Source organism: Arachis ipaensis, chromosome B4 (assembly GCF_059453495.1).
Source record: "Arachis ipaensis isolate K30076 ecotype BB chromosome B4, ASM5945349v1, whole genome shotgun sequence".
NCBI classification, from domain to species: Eukaryota; Viridiplantae; Streptophyta; class Magnoliopsida; order Fabales; family Fabaceae; genus Arachis; species Arachis ipaensis.
This window is the reverse complement of record NC_142439.1, coordinates 82732123-82747376: the sequence shown is the minus strand read 5'-3', so window position 1 is coordinate 82747376 and position 15254 is coordinate 82732123. Positions and strand designations below refer to the sequence as shown.

General features: G+C 37.2%; 1 protein-coding gene across 1 annotated transcript; it reads left to right on the top strand.

Annotated features, from left to right (window-relative positions):
- Nucleotides 1–7386: 7386 nt before the first annotated feature.
- Nucleotides 7387–12504, top strand: LOC107639235 (FK506-binding protein 2). The gene is made up of 6 exons (XM_088485153.1): nt 7387–7693; nt 7919–7968; nt 8724–8786; nt 9730–9820; nt 10941–11045; nt 12195–12504. The coding sequence occupies exons 1-6, from the start codon at nt 7642–7644 to the stop codon at nt 12275–12277; spliced, it is 444 nt and encodes a 147-aa protein (XP_088341279.1). The 5' UTR covers nt 7387–7641; the 3' UTR covers nt 12278–12504.
- Nucleotides 12505–15254: the final 2750 nt, after the last annotated feature.

Here is a 15254-nt window from a genome sequence, read left to right as displayed (position 1 = left end):
CTATTTGGACTTCTTTGGCTCCAGAAAAGTTCTTTCGAGTGCACAGAGGTCAGATCCTGACAGCATCTGCAGTCCTTTCTCTGTCTCTGAATCAGACTTCTACTCAAGCTCCTCAATTTCAGCCAGAAAATACCTGAAATCACCATAAAATACACAAACTCAAAGTATAATCCAAAAATATAAATTTTACACTAAAACCTATGCAAACTTAATAAAACTTAAACAAAACATACTAAAAACTATATAAAAATAATGTCAAAAAGTGTATAAAATATCTGCTCATCAGAGAGACAGGGTTAGAAGACTAGGCTAGTCTGGGTGTCAAATTAGGTGCTTCTTATATGGGTCAGACCTTGGAGATGTTTTAAGTTGTATATATGTACATAACTGTGAGGGAGTAACTAACTTTTCGTCTTTTGGGTGCTGTGTGTGTGTGTGTGTGTATATATATATTATAGTTTATTATCCTGTTTGTGTATGTGTCTGTTTATCGTTTTGGTTACGATTTTATTTTCTTTAAGAAAGGTTTTTCATAAATCGAGTTCCGTTAACCTGATTACAGGCTCGATATTATTAATAACAGTGTCAGTATAGTTCCAAATTGGTAACACTCAATGTTTCGGTATAAGCATGCCATAGTGAAAATTGGGTCATTGCAATTTGATATCAAAGCAGTTTGTTCCTGTTAGAGCCTGAGGAATGGACTGAATCATGCTTCATTACGTACTTTGTATTGTGTCTTATGCTTATAGGATATCCTTATGTAATAGATTGCATGACTGTCGCTGTGTATGCATTTAGGAACTATTCACACTCTAACTTGTGATGTTGAGACTGATCACCTTAATGTTGATTGTTGGGTGTGAACAAGGTCTAGATAGCTACGTAGGGACGGGTCGCAGTAGATGACGTAAGATTCCGAGAGGTGTTCTAACAGACGATTTCGATGCCTTTATGGCAGCAATGAACACCATGGTTGAGGCTATGCATGAAATGGAGACTGCTACTATTCGAGCAATTGACCGTTTAAGAGATAGGAATGGCGAGCATAACGAGACTGACAGTAGGCTACGTACAGAGGATGGTAATGACGCTGGAGGTGTTGAGAACTATGACAAGCCAATGACTTTGGTGACATTCCTGAAGGTGAACCGCCCCAAGTTCAAGGGGACAGTTGTGGCATCTGAGGCAGACAACTAGTTTAGTGGAATAGAGAAGTTGTTCAGGGCACAACAAGTACCCAAAATACAATTTATTGAATTTGCAACATATATGTTGAAAGGAGAGGCTGAGCACCAGTGGTATGAAGTGCAGAGGTTGTGGCAGCAAAACTTGGGAGAGATTCTTTTGGAAGATTTCAAGGAGAAGTTTTATAAAAAATACTTCCCGAAGTCTGTTCGTGAAGCTAAAGAGATGGAGTTGATGCAATTTAGTCAAGAAAACATGTCAATAGTTGAGTATACTCGGCAGTTCAAAGATCTGTGTCATTTTTTGAAAATCTGCTAAGGAGATCCTGATAGTTTTGAAGAATGAAAATGTCTGAAGTATGAAGGAGGACTTCGCGATGAGCTGATGACTCTTTAAAGCCTTTAGAGCTTCAGAATTTCACAGAATTCGTCAACAAGAGCCAGCTTATGGAAGACTGTGAGTAAAAGATGGTGGCAACGAGGATGGGTCGTCAAAACTTACCACATAGGAATGCTAACAACTTTCACCGACATGCGTTTCAACAGAGGGTGCCTTTCATGAATTTTGGAGTACCTCAGCATGGTAACCAACAAGTTGAGAATGCCTCTAGTACATTTACTTTTGGGAACGGAGGTCGACCGAGGCAGAACATTGGTATACAACCCCAGGAAGGCCGCATGGATCAGTTAGTAGGCAGTGTGAAAAGGATCACCTCAGCAAGCTGTGTCAATTTAGAGCACACACTTGTTTTGTTTGTTGAGAAATAGGGCACATTGCGAAGGATTGTCCAAAGAAGCCTAATCGAGATCTTACTAGAGCATTACAACAAGGGCGAGTGTTCGCTATATCTGCCAATGATGCTACTAGTTCTGACTCCTTGCTCCAAGGTTAGTGTTATGTCAAGACTCGTTCCTTAACTGTACCTTATGATTCTGACATGTCACATTCTTTTATTTCATTAACCGTTGCGCGTGAGTTGGGATTAGTTTTCTCTAAACTGAGTTTTAACCTAGTTCTCAATACACCCACCTCACATAAAGCGTTGACCAACCTTGTTTGTCGACAGGTAGCCTTCAGTATTAAAGGTAGCTCTTTCTTGCTTGACGTAATCTATTTACCTTTGTTTGGTTTAGACATTATCTTAGGGCTTGATTGGTTATCTAAGAATCATATCCTTCTTGACTGTTTTGATAAAACTGTTATCTTTTCTTCTGATAATATACGTACTGGATCAGTAGTTTCTCATTTTATACCTAGATTTTATGAGAGTTACTTATAATAGGAGTGAATGTGAGAGGTACGTTCTATTAGTGGCTAGCTCGAATGTTGGTAAATTAAACCTGGAGCAGATCCAAGTGGTGCCAGATTTCTCCGATGTGTTTCTGGAAGATATACCAGAGTTTCCTCCTCGAAGAGAGATGGAGTTTGGCATCGACCTGGTACCTGGAGCTAGACCGATTTTGGTAGCACCCTATCGTATGTCTCCATTTGAACTGGCGAAACTGAATAAGGTTACAGTTAAGAACAAGTACCCACTTCCTCGGATAGACGATCTAATGGATCAGCTGAAAGGTGTGGCAGTATTTTCAAAGATTGACCTACGATCGGGTTATCATCAAATTTGGGTAAAGGAATTGGATATACCAAAGACGGCGTTTAGAACGGGATACGGTCATTACGAGTATATGGTTATGTTGTTTGGACTAACCAATGCCCTGTCGATATTCATGGACTGCCTGAATCGCATTTTTCGACCATACCTAGACCAATTCGTGGTTGTGTTCATAGATGATGTGCTCATTTATTCCAAGACTGAGAAAGAGCATGAAGAGCATCTGAGAATGGTGTTACAAATACTAAGAGAATAGAAGCTGTATGCGAAGTTGTCAAAGTGTGAATTATAGACAAATAAAGTGGCATTCTTGGGACACGTGATTTCTCGAGAAGGAATAGTAGTAGATCCCTCAAAGATCGAAGCAGTGGTTTAGTGGAAACAGCCTGAGACAATCATAGAAGTTTGAAGTTTTCGAGGGTTGGCTGGTTATTACCGGCAATTCATAAAGGGGTTTTCTCAGATAGCCCTACCACTCACCCGTCTCACTTGAAAAGAAGTACCATTCATTTGGACAGAAGAATGTGAAAGAAGTTTTGAGATGCTGAAGAAGAAACTAACAACTGCACCAGTATTAGCACTACCAGATTCTCGGAAACCTTTTGAGGCATATTATGATGCTTCTTTGAAAGGATTGGGATGTGTGCTGATGCAACACAAGAATGTGGTAGCATATGTGTCAACGCGGTTGAGACTCCACTAGAAGAATTACCCTACTCATGATCTTGAGTTGGTAGCGGTAGTGTTTGAGCTCAAGATATGGAGACATAATTTATATGGGGCTCTGTTGGAAGTTTTCTCTGATCATAAGAGTCTGAAGTACATTTTTGAATAGAACGACCTTAACATGAGACAGCATCGATAGATGGAATTTCTGAAGGATTACGATTCAAGCTGACTTATCATCCGGAAAAGGAGACTGTAGTTGTGGACGCTCTGAGCTATAAGAGTTTAAGTTTTTCTTGGATGATGATGAAAGAAGACGAGTTAAATTCAACCTTTGCGAATTTGAGGTTGGGAATGAAGGAAACATTAGAAGGAGTCATCATAGCACATATACACTTGACTTCAGATTTTAAGATAACCATTTGACAAGCACAATTCAAAAATGTTAGAACTGTTGGCCAGATTAGAGATGGATAAACTGGGAGAAGTGCGACAAGACAGTGATGGATTGTGGAGGTTTAAGAATAGAGTTTGTGTACTTGACCAAGGAATATTGCATCAGGAGATCTTAACGAAGGCCCATTAGAGTAAATTTTTGATGCATTTGGGCACAACCAAGATGTACCAAGATTTGAAGAGTATGTAGTGGCCGGGACTAAAAAGGGATGTGATGGAATATGTATTTATATGCCTGACTTGTCAGAAGATTAAGGCAGAACATAAGAAACCCTCACGAAGACTACATCATTTAAAAGTGCCTCAATGGAAATGAGAGAGAATCACCATGGATTTTGTCATTAGATTACCCAGGACATCGGCTGGGCATGATGCTATATGTGTTATGGTGAACAGATTGACAAAGTCGGCTCATTTTCTTCCAATCCGAGTTAACTATACATTGGAAAAGCTTACGCGTTTGTACATTCGAGAATTGGTGTGACTGCATGGAATACATTCTTCAATTATTTTCGACAGAGATCCGAGGTTTACATGGGGGTTTTGTGGAGTTATCAGAAAGCTTTTGGCACAGAGTTGCATCTAAGTACAGCTTATCACCTATAGACAGATGGACAGTTAAAACAAATAATTTAGACATTAGAAGATATGCTGAGATCATGTGTAATAGAACATTAGGAAATCTGGGACAAGCGATTACTATTGGTGAAGTTTACCTACAATAATATTTATCAACAGAGTATTAGAATGGCCTCATATGAAGCTCTTTATGGACAATGGTGTCAATCTCCGCTGTGTTGGCACCAAGGAAAAAAATACAGTGCATTGGGTTTGGATTTGGTGCCGAAAACAAACATTCAGATTAAGAAAATTTGTGAGAAGATTTAGATGGCACATAGTCGACAAAAGAGCTATGCCGATAATAGACGTAAGCCTTTAGAATTTAAGAAAAGTGAACATATTCTCTTAAAAGCAAGACTTACCATCGGCATTGGTTGCACCCTTAGAACCAAAAAGCTAAACCCTAGGTACGTGGGTCCTTTTCAGATCCTTAGGAGAGTCGGTCTAGTCGCGTATCAAATAGCTCTTCCACCTTTCCTGTCCAATCTTCATGATGTTTTCCATGTCTCTTAGCTTAAATATAATCCCGACAAGAGTCATGTCTTACGACCCGAGACAGTACAATTGCAGAACGATCTAACATACTTGACAACACCGATCGAGATCGTTGATAAGAGTGATAAGCAGCTACGAGGCAAAACGGTTTCTTTGGTCAAAGTAGCGTCGGGATGCAATGTTGAAGCTGGCAATACCTGGGAGCTAGAAGACGAGAAGCGAGCAGACTATCCTCACCTGTTTACAGGTAAAGAAAATTTTGAGGGCAAAATTTTCTTTAAGGAGGGTAAAATGTAACATCTTGTCTTTTTTGTTAAAGTCACGTATGCGAGTTTTATGTTTTGTTCACGTAACGTCTATGATAAGTTTTTCTACGATCTTTAAATAAAATGAATAATAATATAACATTAAAAATTATGTTATTATTTAATTTTATTTGACGTAAGACGGTCACTTGATATTGGGTCCAGAAGATTTAAAAAAGCTCGATTTTACTAATGTCATTTACATTAGTAATTTACCCAATCATTATTCTAATTAAATACCACCACTTGAGATAATTATTTGAGTTTTTACCATGCCCAATTACCTTAATTAGCTTCCAAGATATTTAAAAATTAACCTCGCTGACTCAGCGGCTTAAAATCGCGACACGCAGCACTTAATGCGCCACGTGTCGCGACGCATGCCTCCTCTTCTTTGATTAAGTGACACTTAGTCACTGATCATATGATATAAAAAGCACAAATCTTCTCTCTCTCTCTCTCTCTCTCTCTCTCTCTCTCTCTCTCTCTCTCTCTCTCTCTCTCTCCATAAAACAGCCGAAGCCATGCATGGGAGGATCGAGAGATTTTGTTGAGTTTTGGACTTTCCGAGCTTAATTTCTTGAGATTCGTGACCCCCACAAAAATTCTGATATGATATAAGTGATCGTGTCTTCCTCCTCTACGCGGTGACATGCATTTTGTTCAGTAGAATTGCAAAGTGGAGCTGCCCTTGCCAGGAACCAGTTCGGTCGAACAAAGGGAGGAGAGGAACCACCGAGTTTTCGATGTTTTCGCTTCGTTTGACCGATCAGAAACATCATCCAGTATCTTGTGTGTGTTCTGCACTTCACAGAGGTAGGGTTTGACTCTTTAATTGGTTAAAATTATAAATTAATTGATATATGTGGATATATGTGGTTGGATTGTTGTTTGTTGATGTTTGTTGCTCAAATCTATGATTGTTGGCTGTTAAAATTTTAGCTGAATTACTGCTGGATTTGTTATTGTGTTTTAGCCCTATTGAGGAATGAGGTACTGAGATGTTATTGTTGAATAATTGGCAGAAATCTGAGTTATATAATAGTATGTAGCTAAGTTTTGATGGTTGGATTTTGATTTGGAATTAATTATAACTAAATGGATATTTTGAACGGAGGTTCCGAGTAAAAAGGAGCAGAAGTTTGACTTTTGAGAAAGATTTAATGAATAAAATTATTTATTTATAAATATAGGAATTTTATTGAAATTAATTGAGTTTGGTTTTTGAAGAAAAATAATGGGTTTGCAATAAGGGGTTTGAACGAAAACGGTTTTATTTTGAAAATGGAAGAACCGTGCCAAATTTACCTATTTCAATGAAGTCTTGAGTATTTGAAAATTTATATAATGGCGCTGCTCGCCGTTCAGATCCGCGAAGGTGGACGTCGCATGCCGCTTGCCGTTTCTGCTCCTCCTTGCTCGGTCGCTGGTCGTCTCCTCGCTGGTTTCTGGTTTCTTCTAGTTCTGCTGCTTTTGCTTCTGATTATCAATTCTTCTGGTTTCTGTTCTTTTGTTGTTATTATTCTTCTGATTCCATTATTTTTTCTGAGCTCTGAGTTCTGGGTTTTTGTTTTCTGAATTTTGGGTTCTGAGTTTTGATGATGATGATGATGATGATTTTATGAGTTCTGGAATTTTGTTGTTCTTTTGTTGTTGTTGTTGTTCTGCTTCTAGTTGCTTTTAGTGTTGTTGTTCTTTTGAGTTTAGATGATGATTTTATGAGTTTTAATGATGATGATGATTTTCTGAGTTCTGAGTTCATTGTTGTTGTTTCTGTTATGCTTTTGTTCTGCTTTCTACATCTGTTCTGCTTCAACTTCTGCTTTTCGTTGATTTTGGAGAAGAAGGGGTCAGAGTATTTTTGTCCGAAGAACGATTTTAAAACAAACTGAAATTTTTGGAACTATTTTATAACAAAAATAGACCAAAATTAAAATAAATTTTCGACTTCTACATTAAAAACTAAAATCGTATTTTATCCTAACTATTAAGTCCTTAATAGTTATCCATTTGAACAAAAAGAAAAAGCCATTAGTAGTTTGGTCAAGCCATTGCGTTGCATGACGAGCCTGTAAATCTGACTCCGAAAAAAAAAAAATCAAACGACGTATTGCTGCAGCATTAAATAAAAACGAATATCTGAAAATCTGTATCAATTTATCTCTGCACGATGGTGTGACTGTATTAAATATTAATACGCGATTAGAGCATAAAGACCGTCCCATTTGTAGTTGCTCCTCATTTGAGAGTAGAGACCAAGACTGCGCAAGTTCCCACAGTGACCAGAATTCCCAAAACATGAAAGCAACACTGCTTCTTCTTCTATACTTCTTTCTCGTTTCTTTGCTAGGTATGTTATGATTTGCTCTCCCTCCCGATTCCTTCAATTCAAATTCTTTGACTCCTTTAGATTCGATGTCCGTTTCAGATCTCATTCCCCATTTTGTTTCATTCCAATTTTAACACATCTCTCTCTCTCTTTCTCTCTCTGATTTTTGTTCTGTCTTCTCTCTTTTTTTTTTTTGTCTTTCCCTTCTTCCACTGATCAGTTTTGTATTTGTCCCATTTGTATCAGTTTATGCAAAGAAATCCGGCGACGTTACAGCTTTGCAGATCGGCGTGAAGGTAATGCTTGTTCTTGTGATGGAGACCCGAATCCTTGCTTTATATATATATATATATATATATATATATATATATATATATATATATATATATATATATATATATGACTTGTGGTTTCGAATAATTTTTGTTGTAGGAGAATGAAATTTCTCGTTGTCTTTGATTCGTTAGAAGCAGATCAGACCTTTAAATTTCAACCACATGTAATTTCAATTCTTGTGTGGGAGATTGAATGTGCATTAGTGGTATACATGGTGAGCTCTCCAAAATAAGGGGAAGAAGGATGAAACCACTTTTATTGTGGTTAAATTTCTCCTTATTTTTGGGTTAAATTCCGTAACTTAGAGCTTGAGAAATTTCAGAAGATTCATCTAGGTTTCACTTAGGGAGTGTGTGGTTCGTGGAATGTTTTCGAATTTCTGGGAACCTTACATTGAAAAAAATTCTTAGATAAGATTTCTAGTGTAAATAAATTTCCAAGAATATAAAAGCATTTTGCAAACCGCATGGTCATTGAGCATGGTGTCCTCGAGGTTGGAAAGGCACTTAAACAAGAAAGAATGAAGAGTTCATGTGTATTTTACTTACACTTCTGCCATTTATTCATCTTGATAAATGATTGCCTTTGATATTGAATTCTATATTACTGCTTTTTTTCCTCAACAAGCAGTATGAAAGATATCTTGATTTTGTACTGGCTCCATCCGTGATACTTTATTTGAGCTTACTAATCATTCTATCGTCCCCCTTTGCAGCACAAGCCAGCGTCATGTGATGTCCAAGCACACAAAGGAGATAGAGTCAAAGTACATTATCGGGTATGGAAATCTCACTAGTTCATTATGTTTCTTCTATGATTACATGCATAACAACTAACCGGGTCTTAAAGTGTGTTTATTTATTTTTATTATTTTATTTCATTTCGAATATCCATTTATATGACTTTTTCTTTTGCCATTCTGTTTGAAAACAAGAAAAATAATTAAAACAATTTTGTAATTAAAAATGAAACTTAACTTTAGTTATTTCTTTGTGATGATCAATGGTGTTTAATATTGATAGGCACCAGCCTATTATTATTGAAACTTGACAGTGTGGAAATGCATGTCAGGATAAATCAAATGGTCCCCGCTACATGTAACTAACTTCCCAGCATTTCAATTGTGTGTGGGAAACCAGATTGTGCAAATCATGTTAGCAGAGGGTATATAATGTGTGTGGGAATGAGATTTTTCCATTTAGGGCAAGAAATGGAATAGGTTTTTGGGAGTCTGAACTGATATTGCTCAGGAACCTTCCTTTTCAATTTCATGTTAGCTTTGTAGTCATTCTTCTTCCTGAAATGATCCTCACGGGTTCATCTCGATGATGCATTCAGTTTCTTCTATTTTCCCATGTCCATTTTTTTGTTTCTATTAGACATCTTCACCTATCTCTATATTTGGATAGTAACACGCCATAACCTATTAAAATAGCTATGGAAATAAATATAAAATATTTACTTATATCAAAGGTATATCTGGGAGTTATCTTACATACATTGTGGTATCATGATGCTCTGATGTCCTTGCTTGTGCACATCTTAAGTTACTTTTATTTGTTGAGACCATGTAGTTCAAGGTACAAAGTACATGACTTAAGCAATTGCTGTTTTTTATATCTTCTTTTTTTGTGCATGCAATTAGGAGTTGGAATTCACTTAATTTTTCAGATTTTTTTATATATCTTGTTGTATCATATAATACGTATGCGTAAGTGCAGGGGAAACTCACTGATGGAACAGTTTTTGATTCTAGCTTTGAAAGGGATAATCCAATTGAATTTGAGCTTGGTACTGGTCAAGTGATCAAAGGTTTGTTGTGCATAAACAAAATTAGCTTTACGATTTTTCTTGTGTTCCTTTCAGTAAATGCAATAATTAACTACAGAATATAATAATATATTCAATTATGAACCATGACTCTGCTAAAAATCCTATCAAATTGCTGTTATATACAATTACTATCTTGCTTTTTTTTCTCTATTACTAAAATGAAAAGTATGAGCTGAAAATTCATATAAATGAAATGGAGGCAACACTTTCAGCATGAAATCAAGAGCATGTGTTATGTGTATCAGATCAACAAAAGTAGTAGATTTTAACATGTATGAAATACTATTTGTTAACTGGAGTCAGAAAGTAAAGTACATTGATGAATCACAAGAATACAAGATAGAGAGGATTTTAAGAGACAAATGTCAAATACCCCACTTTATACCCAATTACTTCTATTTACACTACTCAGTGAAACCACATTCTAAAAAGAGGATCCTAATTCTAAGACTAATTTGAGATTACAGTATTAGATATAGTTAAATATAAATAGGGAATGTCATAATTTGGCTTTGCTAAACTATTGAGGATCTAAAGCACGTTTCTCCTATAGAAAAAGATCGGGAGGTGAGGGGATACTCATTGCTCTTGAATTGAATTAGTAGGAAGAAGTCAGTCGAAAATATATATTTGTTTTGGTTTTTGTAAATTTGGAAAATATACACAAAAGCCAGTTGTGTTAATTGTAGAATTTCCAGTTCTTACTACATTCTATGTTTACTCGTCCTTCACTTGTGTCCAGCTAGAACTGGAAGACTTTCCCTATTAGACATGTTGACGGATTGGAAAGCTCCGCTTCACCAATCCTTTTGTATTCTGTAGGATTTCCTTTCTTTTCTTGTATCTATCCTCACACCTGTCTTAATGAAATTCTTTTGTGCGTGTATATATATATATATATCAGCTCTTTCTGGTGTCCTACGCCAAAAATCACAGAGGAAAAGGAATTGCATGATTGCATCTGATAATTGTGTCTTTTTGCGACATTAGGCCTTCAACCGTTTCATGCATGTTTCTTTAGAATTTATATGATGATTTATGGTTGATTGAAAGGTTTCATTCAAGATTAATGATTTCATTATTGCTCTCATCTTTATAGGTTGGGATCAAGGATTATTGGGAATGTGCCTGGGTGAGAAGCGGAAATTAAAAATACCTGCTAGTCTTGGTTATGGAGAGCAAGGTTCTCCGCCAACCATCCCAGGTAATTTGCACTTTTCACTATTGCTCATCAACCAAATCATTGTTCTAGATGGTGTAATTAATATTTCTCAATAAACAGTAGGTAATTTTAAAAGAATAAAAAAATGTATGCATGTGTGTGTGTGTGAGACCAGCTGTGTTTATGAGTAAAATACAAACCGCTCCTAAGAGATACCTATAATACTCTCCCCTTAACTCTATTTTTGAAACGTGCACACCGCTTGATATTTCTAGAAAGATACACTCCACTCCCTTATAAAAATAAGCTACTCGTTAATCTATTTTACGACTTTTCAACAAAATATCCTTTATTAAGCTATATGTACCTTTTTGTTAAAATAAATTCATTATACCTTGAGATATGATTTGACTCTTTCATTTTGGTTTAAGCATGCATTGGATTTGCATACTTTCAATTTGTAATTTCAGTAAAATACCAACAAAATATCCTTTATTAATAGCTCCATGTACTTTTTTGTGAAAATAAATTCATTATACTGTGAGATACGATTTTACTCTTTCGTTTCCGTTTAAGCATGCATTGTATTTGCATACTTTCAATTTGTAATTTCAGTGAACTAAAATACCAGAACATAAATTAAGATTCGATTTTACATGCATTCTGATTCTGGTATTTGTTTTTTCACCTCTTTTCTATTGTATCTATCATATTCATAAAATTATTTTAATTATCATAACTTAATTTTCCACAGTTTTTATCTTTATTTTTTTATTTTGGGAGAAGCCAATTGATTCATTACTTCAGAGTGGGGAGTTAGTTATTTCGGTGAAAAATCATTTATTTTTGCAGAATAGAGGGATTATATAAGCGTAGTGTAAAATTTGTGGATCGCTTTATTATTATAAATAAGAGCCTGATCCTTGATGTAGACTCATACATGATTTATTTGTTTATGTATTTGCCAGAGATATTATAGTTTTAACTATAATATTTGAGCACAAGTTAGGTAATTTCATTTTTGTTTTTTGTTTCTATCATGCTGTTTACATCAAATTAGAAGCATTACATTATGCATCAATTTTGGAAACTTGGGAAACGCATTCGTGTTGTGTCTTGCATGTTGCTAACTTAACTATGCTTAAAGTAGTTATTACTAATATGCGTTGATATATGACCCTACACTTACAGGTGGAGCAACTCTTATATTTGACACTGAGCTTGTGGGGGTGAATGGAAAAACTTTGGGTGGAGCAGAAGAGTCCGAGCTCTAGATTGTATGAGCAGTTTGACCTAGCTTGTATACACATTAGATCCACCTCTCGTCTAGTCAGAAACGAGCTGTTTTGCAAAAGCTGAATTTTCATGTCAGCTTGTTTTCATTCCTGAATTCTGAACGATGTTTTCTTTAGTCTTAAGCATTTAATCGGAAGGTAACTTAGAATATTTAGCTGTTGTAACTGATTATTTAAAGTTTACATAAAGTTTTTTTGATAACTAATTCAACCCGCAGCACTTATTAGGAAATGTGACACGAAGATATCAAGAAAATGCCATTACGGACAAGAGAGAAAATAACCAATTTTTTGCAAATAAGTGAAAGAAACTTGAAATAACAGAATTTAGGTGCAACTAATTAAAAGAGGGACCGTTCCACGGCGATGAAATTATCTTTCGGTATCTTGAAGATTGTCAACTATATTTAGGTTAGTTTGTAATAGGGCCTTAATTGTAGATGTTTTAGGAGGATGATGACTAGCTTAATGACGCAGCTAACTAATTAGACAAATTAACAGGATGACATTCTAATTTGGTGGCATTAACAGGATGACATTCTAATTTGGTGGTTGGTGCCGATGGAAGGAGCCATATGCCTTGAAGGTCTTTGTTCCGGTAGAAAAAGGAGGTCAGGGATTTGATGAATAAATCTCCAAAATGGTCCTCCAGATTGGGCCCGTGCACCAATGTTGCCCTTCAATTTCTAAATGCACCCTCCAATTTGAGCTCCGTGTGAAATCCTAGTCTTTCCACCCAATTCCGGCATGAGTCAGCAGCCGGAATGCTGAGCTGGCGGTTCCACCTCCACGTAGGCTTCATCATCCTCCACCATCACCATCGTTCCTCCTCTTCTCCCAACAGAGCCACTGCCCTTCCCTCTTCTTCCAATCCTCCTACCCCTTTCTCCCTTCCTCAAGCATTGTAGCCATTTCCTTCTCTTAGTTCACCAGCCTTCAGATCACTACCTCAGAACCATCGCCGCAACCTTTTCTCTTTTCTTCTTCCTCTCTTCTTTTCTCTTCTCCTCTGTCCATTGGAGGGGGTGGATGAATCAGAACGGTTTCTTGGAGAATATTTCCATACACTTTCAGCAACAATCAGAATCCAACAAACTAAATTAACCTATCATAACCACGTAAAATCAATTAAAACAGAAAATCAAACTAAACTAAGCCTAAAACTGGTGAAAATTAAAACTAAATTCTAAATAGACCTAAACTAATAGGGGAAGTTGGGGTGGTCAAATAGGGAAAGAAGGCAAACCGAAACGTGAGGAAGGAGATGAGGGTTAGTCATCGTGGGTGATGGAAATGACAAGGAAAAGCAGACTTGGGGAGGACACCGGCAGAGTAGTGGTTGCAGCGGCTATTGCGGTAGCAGTAGTTCGGTGATGAGGAACAAAGATGAAGGTACCCGGCTCTTTAGCTGAGAAGAGGAAATGGGGGAGGAAGATGTGGCGGCGCTGGGTAAAGGCCGGAGGTGATGGTGGTGGCGATGGAGATGCTGGAAGCTGCGATAGGGCTAGGGTTCGGTGCGTGGAAGAAGGTGATGAAGATGGCAGATTGGCGGTGACAGTAAGCTCGGGCTCGACGGAGGTGATTCACCAAGAAGAAAGCTCGATGTCTCTGGACCTGATGGGGAAGGAGAGGATAGATGGAGGAGGTTGGACGCGGTGGTCACAGATGGTGGAGGCTATGGTGGCTCGCGGTGGTGGTTCAACCTTAGGCCAATGGGCAGAGGAAAAGAGAAAAGAAGAGAGGAAGAAGAAAAGAGAAAGGGTTGCGGTGGTGGTTCTGAAGTAGTAATCTGAAGGTTGGTGACCGAGAGAAGGAAAGGGCTACAATGCTTGAGGAAGGGAGAAAGGGAAAGGAGGATTGGAAGAAGAGAGAAGGGTAGTGGTTTCATTGGAACCGCCAGCTCAGCGCTCCGGCTGCTGAGTCATGCTGGAATTGGGTGGAAGGACCAGAATTTCGCACGGAGCTCAAATTGGAGGGTGCATTTAGAGCATTTAAAAACTGAGGAGTAACATTGGTGCACGGGCCCAATCTGAGAGACAATTTTAAGGATTTACTCGGGATTTGATATGTTTAATTTAATACATTCGGACTTACGAGTCTACTCAACTACCCCCTTTTATATTTCATCTGAGCTAAACATAGGCCTTTAATAGTAAATATGTTAGAAATGGTATATGAACAGTTAGTCTTGATAGAAGTCGAGGATCAGACTAATTATTCTTCATTACATTGTATTTAATTGAAGTTTATGCTATTAGGAATCCTTAGTTGAATAACTCGAAAAAAAAAAGGAGTGAAACTTTCAACCGCCGCCGCCACTTGACCCATTCACCCTTCTCCCATCCTCCAAAACCCATCTTCCCCTTCTCCGCCGCCACAACCATTGCCTCCGTTGTCGTTCCCATATGAAGAAGAAAGCCATTGTCCAAACTGTGAAACAGCAATTCGAGAATTGCTACCTCCTTGCCGGCATCAACTACAACTCACCGTTAAGCAATTTCAGGAAGACTTGTTTTGATAATTGATTTATGCCCAATCTTATTTTGATAATTGTTTTATGCCCAATCTTACTCTATGCGTAATCATTCTGATAGAAATCACTTTATCGGAAGGCTTGCAGTATAAAACTCTTTTTGATTTGTTAGAAATCATTCATGTGTTAGTTTAAGGTGCTATGGAGGATTTGATGAAATGGTTAGGGCACTATATAAGATCGATGAAATGGTTTCGAATGGAGGACAGGCACTAATTTGTCCATCTGAATATATGTGGTGCCATGTGTATAAGTTAACGTCCAGTTCAACATTTTTCTGTCATTGACTAATGGAAAAGACGAAAAAAATAGACCGGAGACTATTGTTTAACAGTGATGAATGTTGGGAATGAAATTGTATATTAAAATTTTTTAGAAATTAAAATGTTCACTTTTTTATTTTTTAAATCCTCATAGATTGAT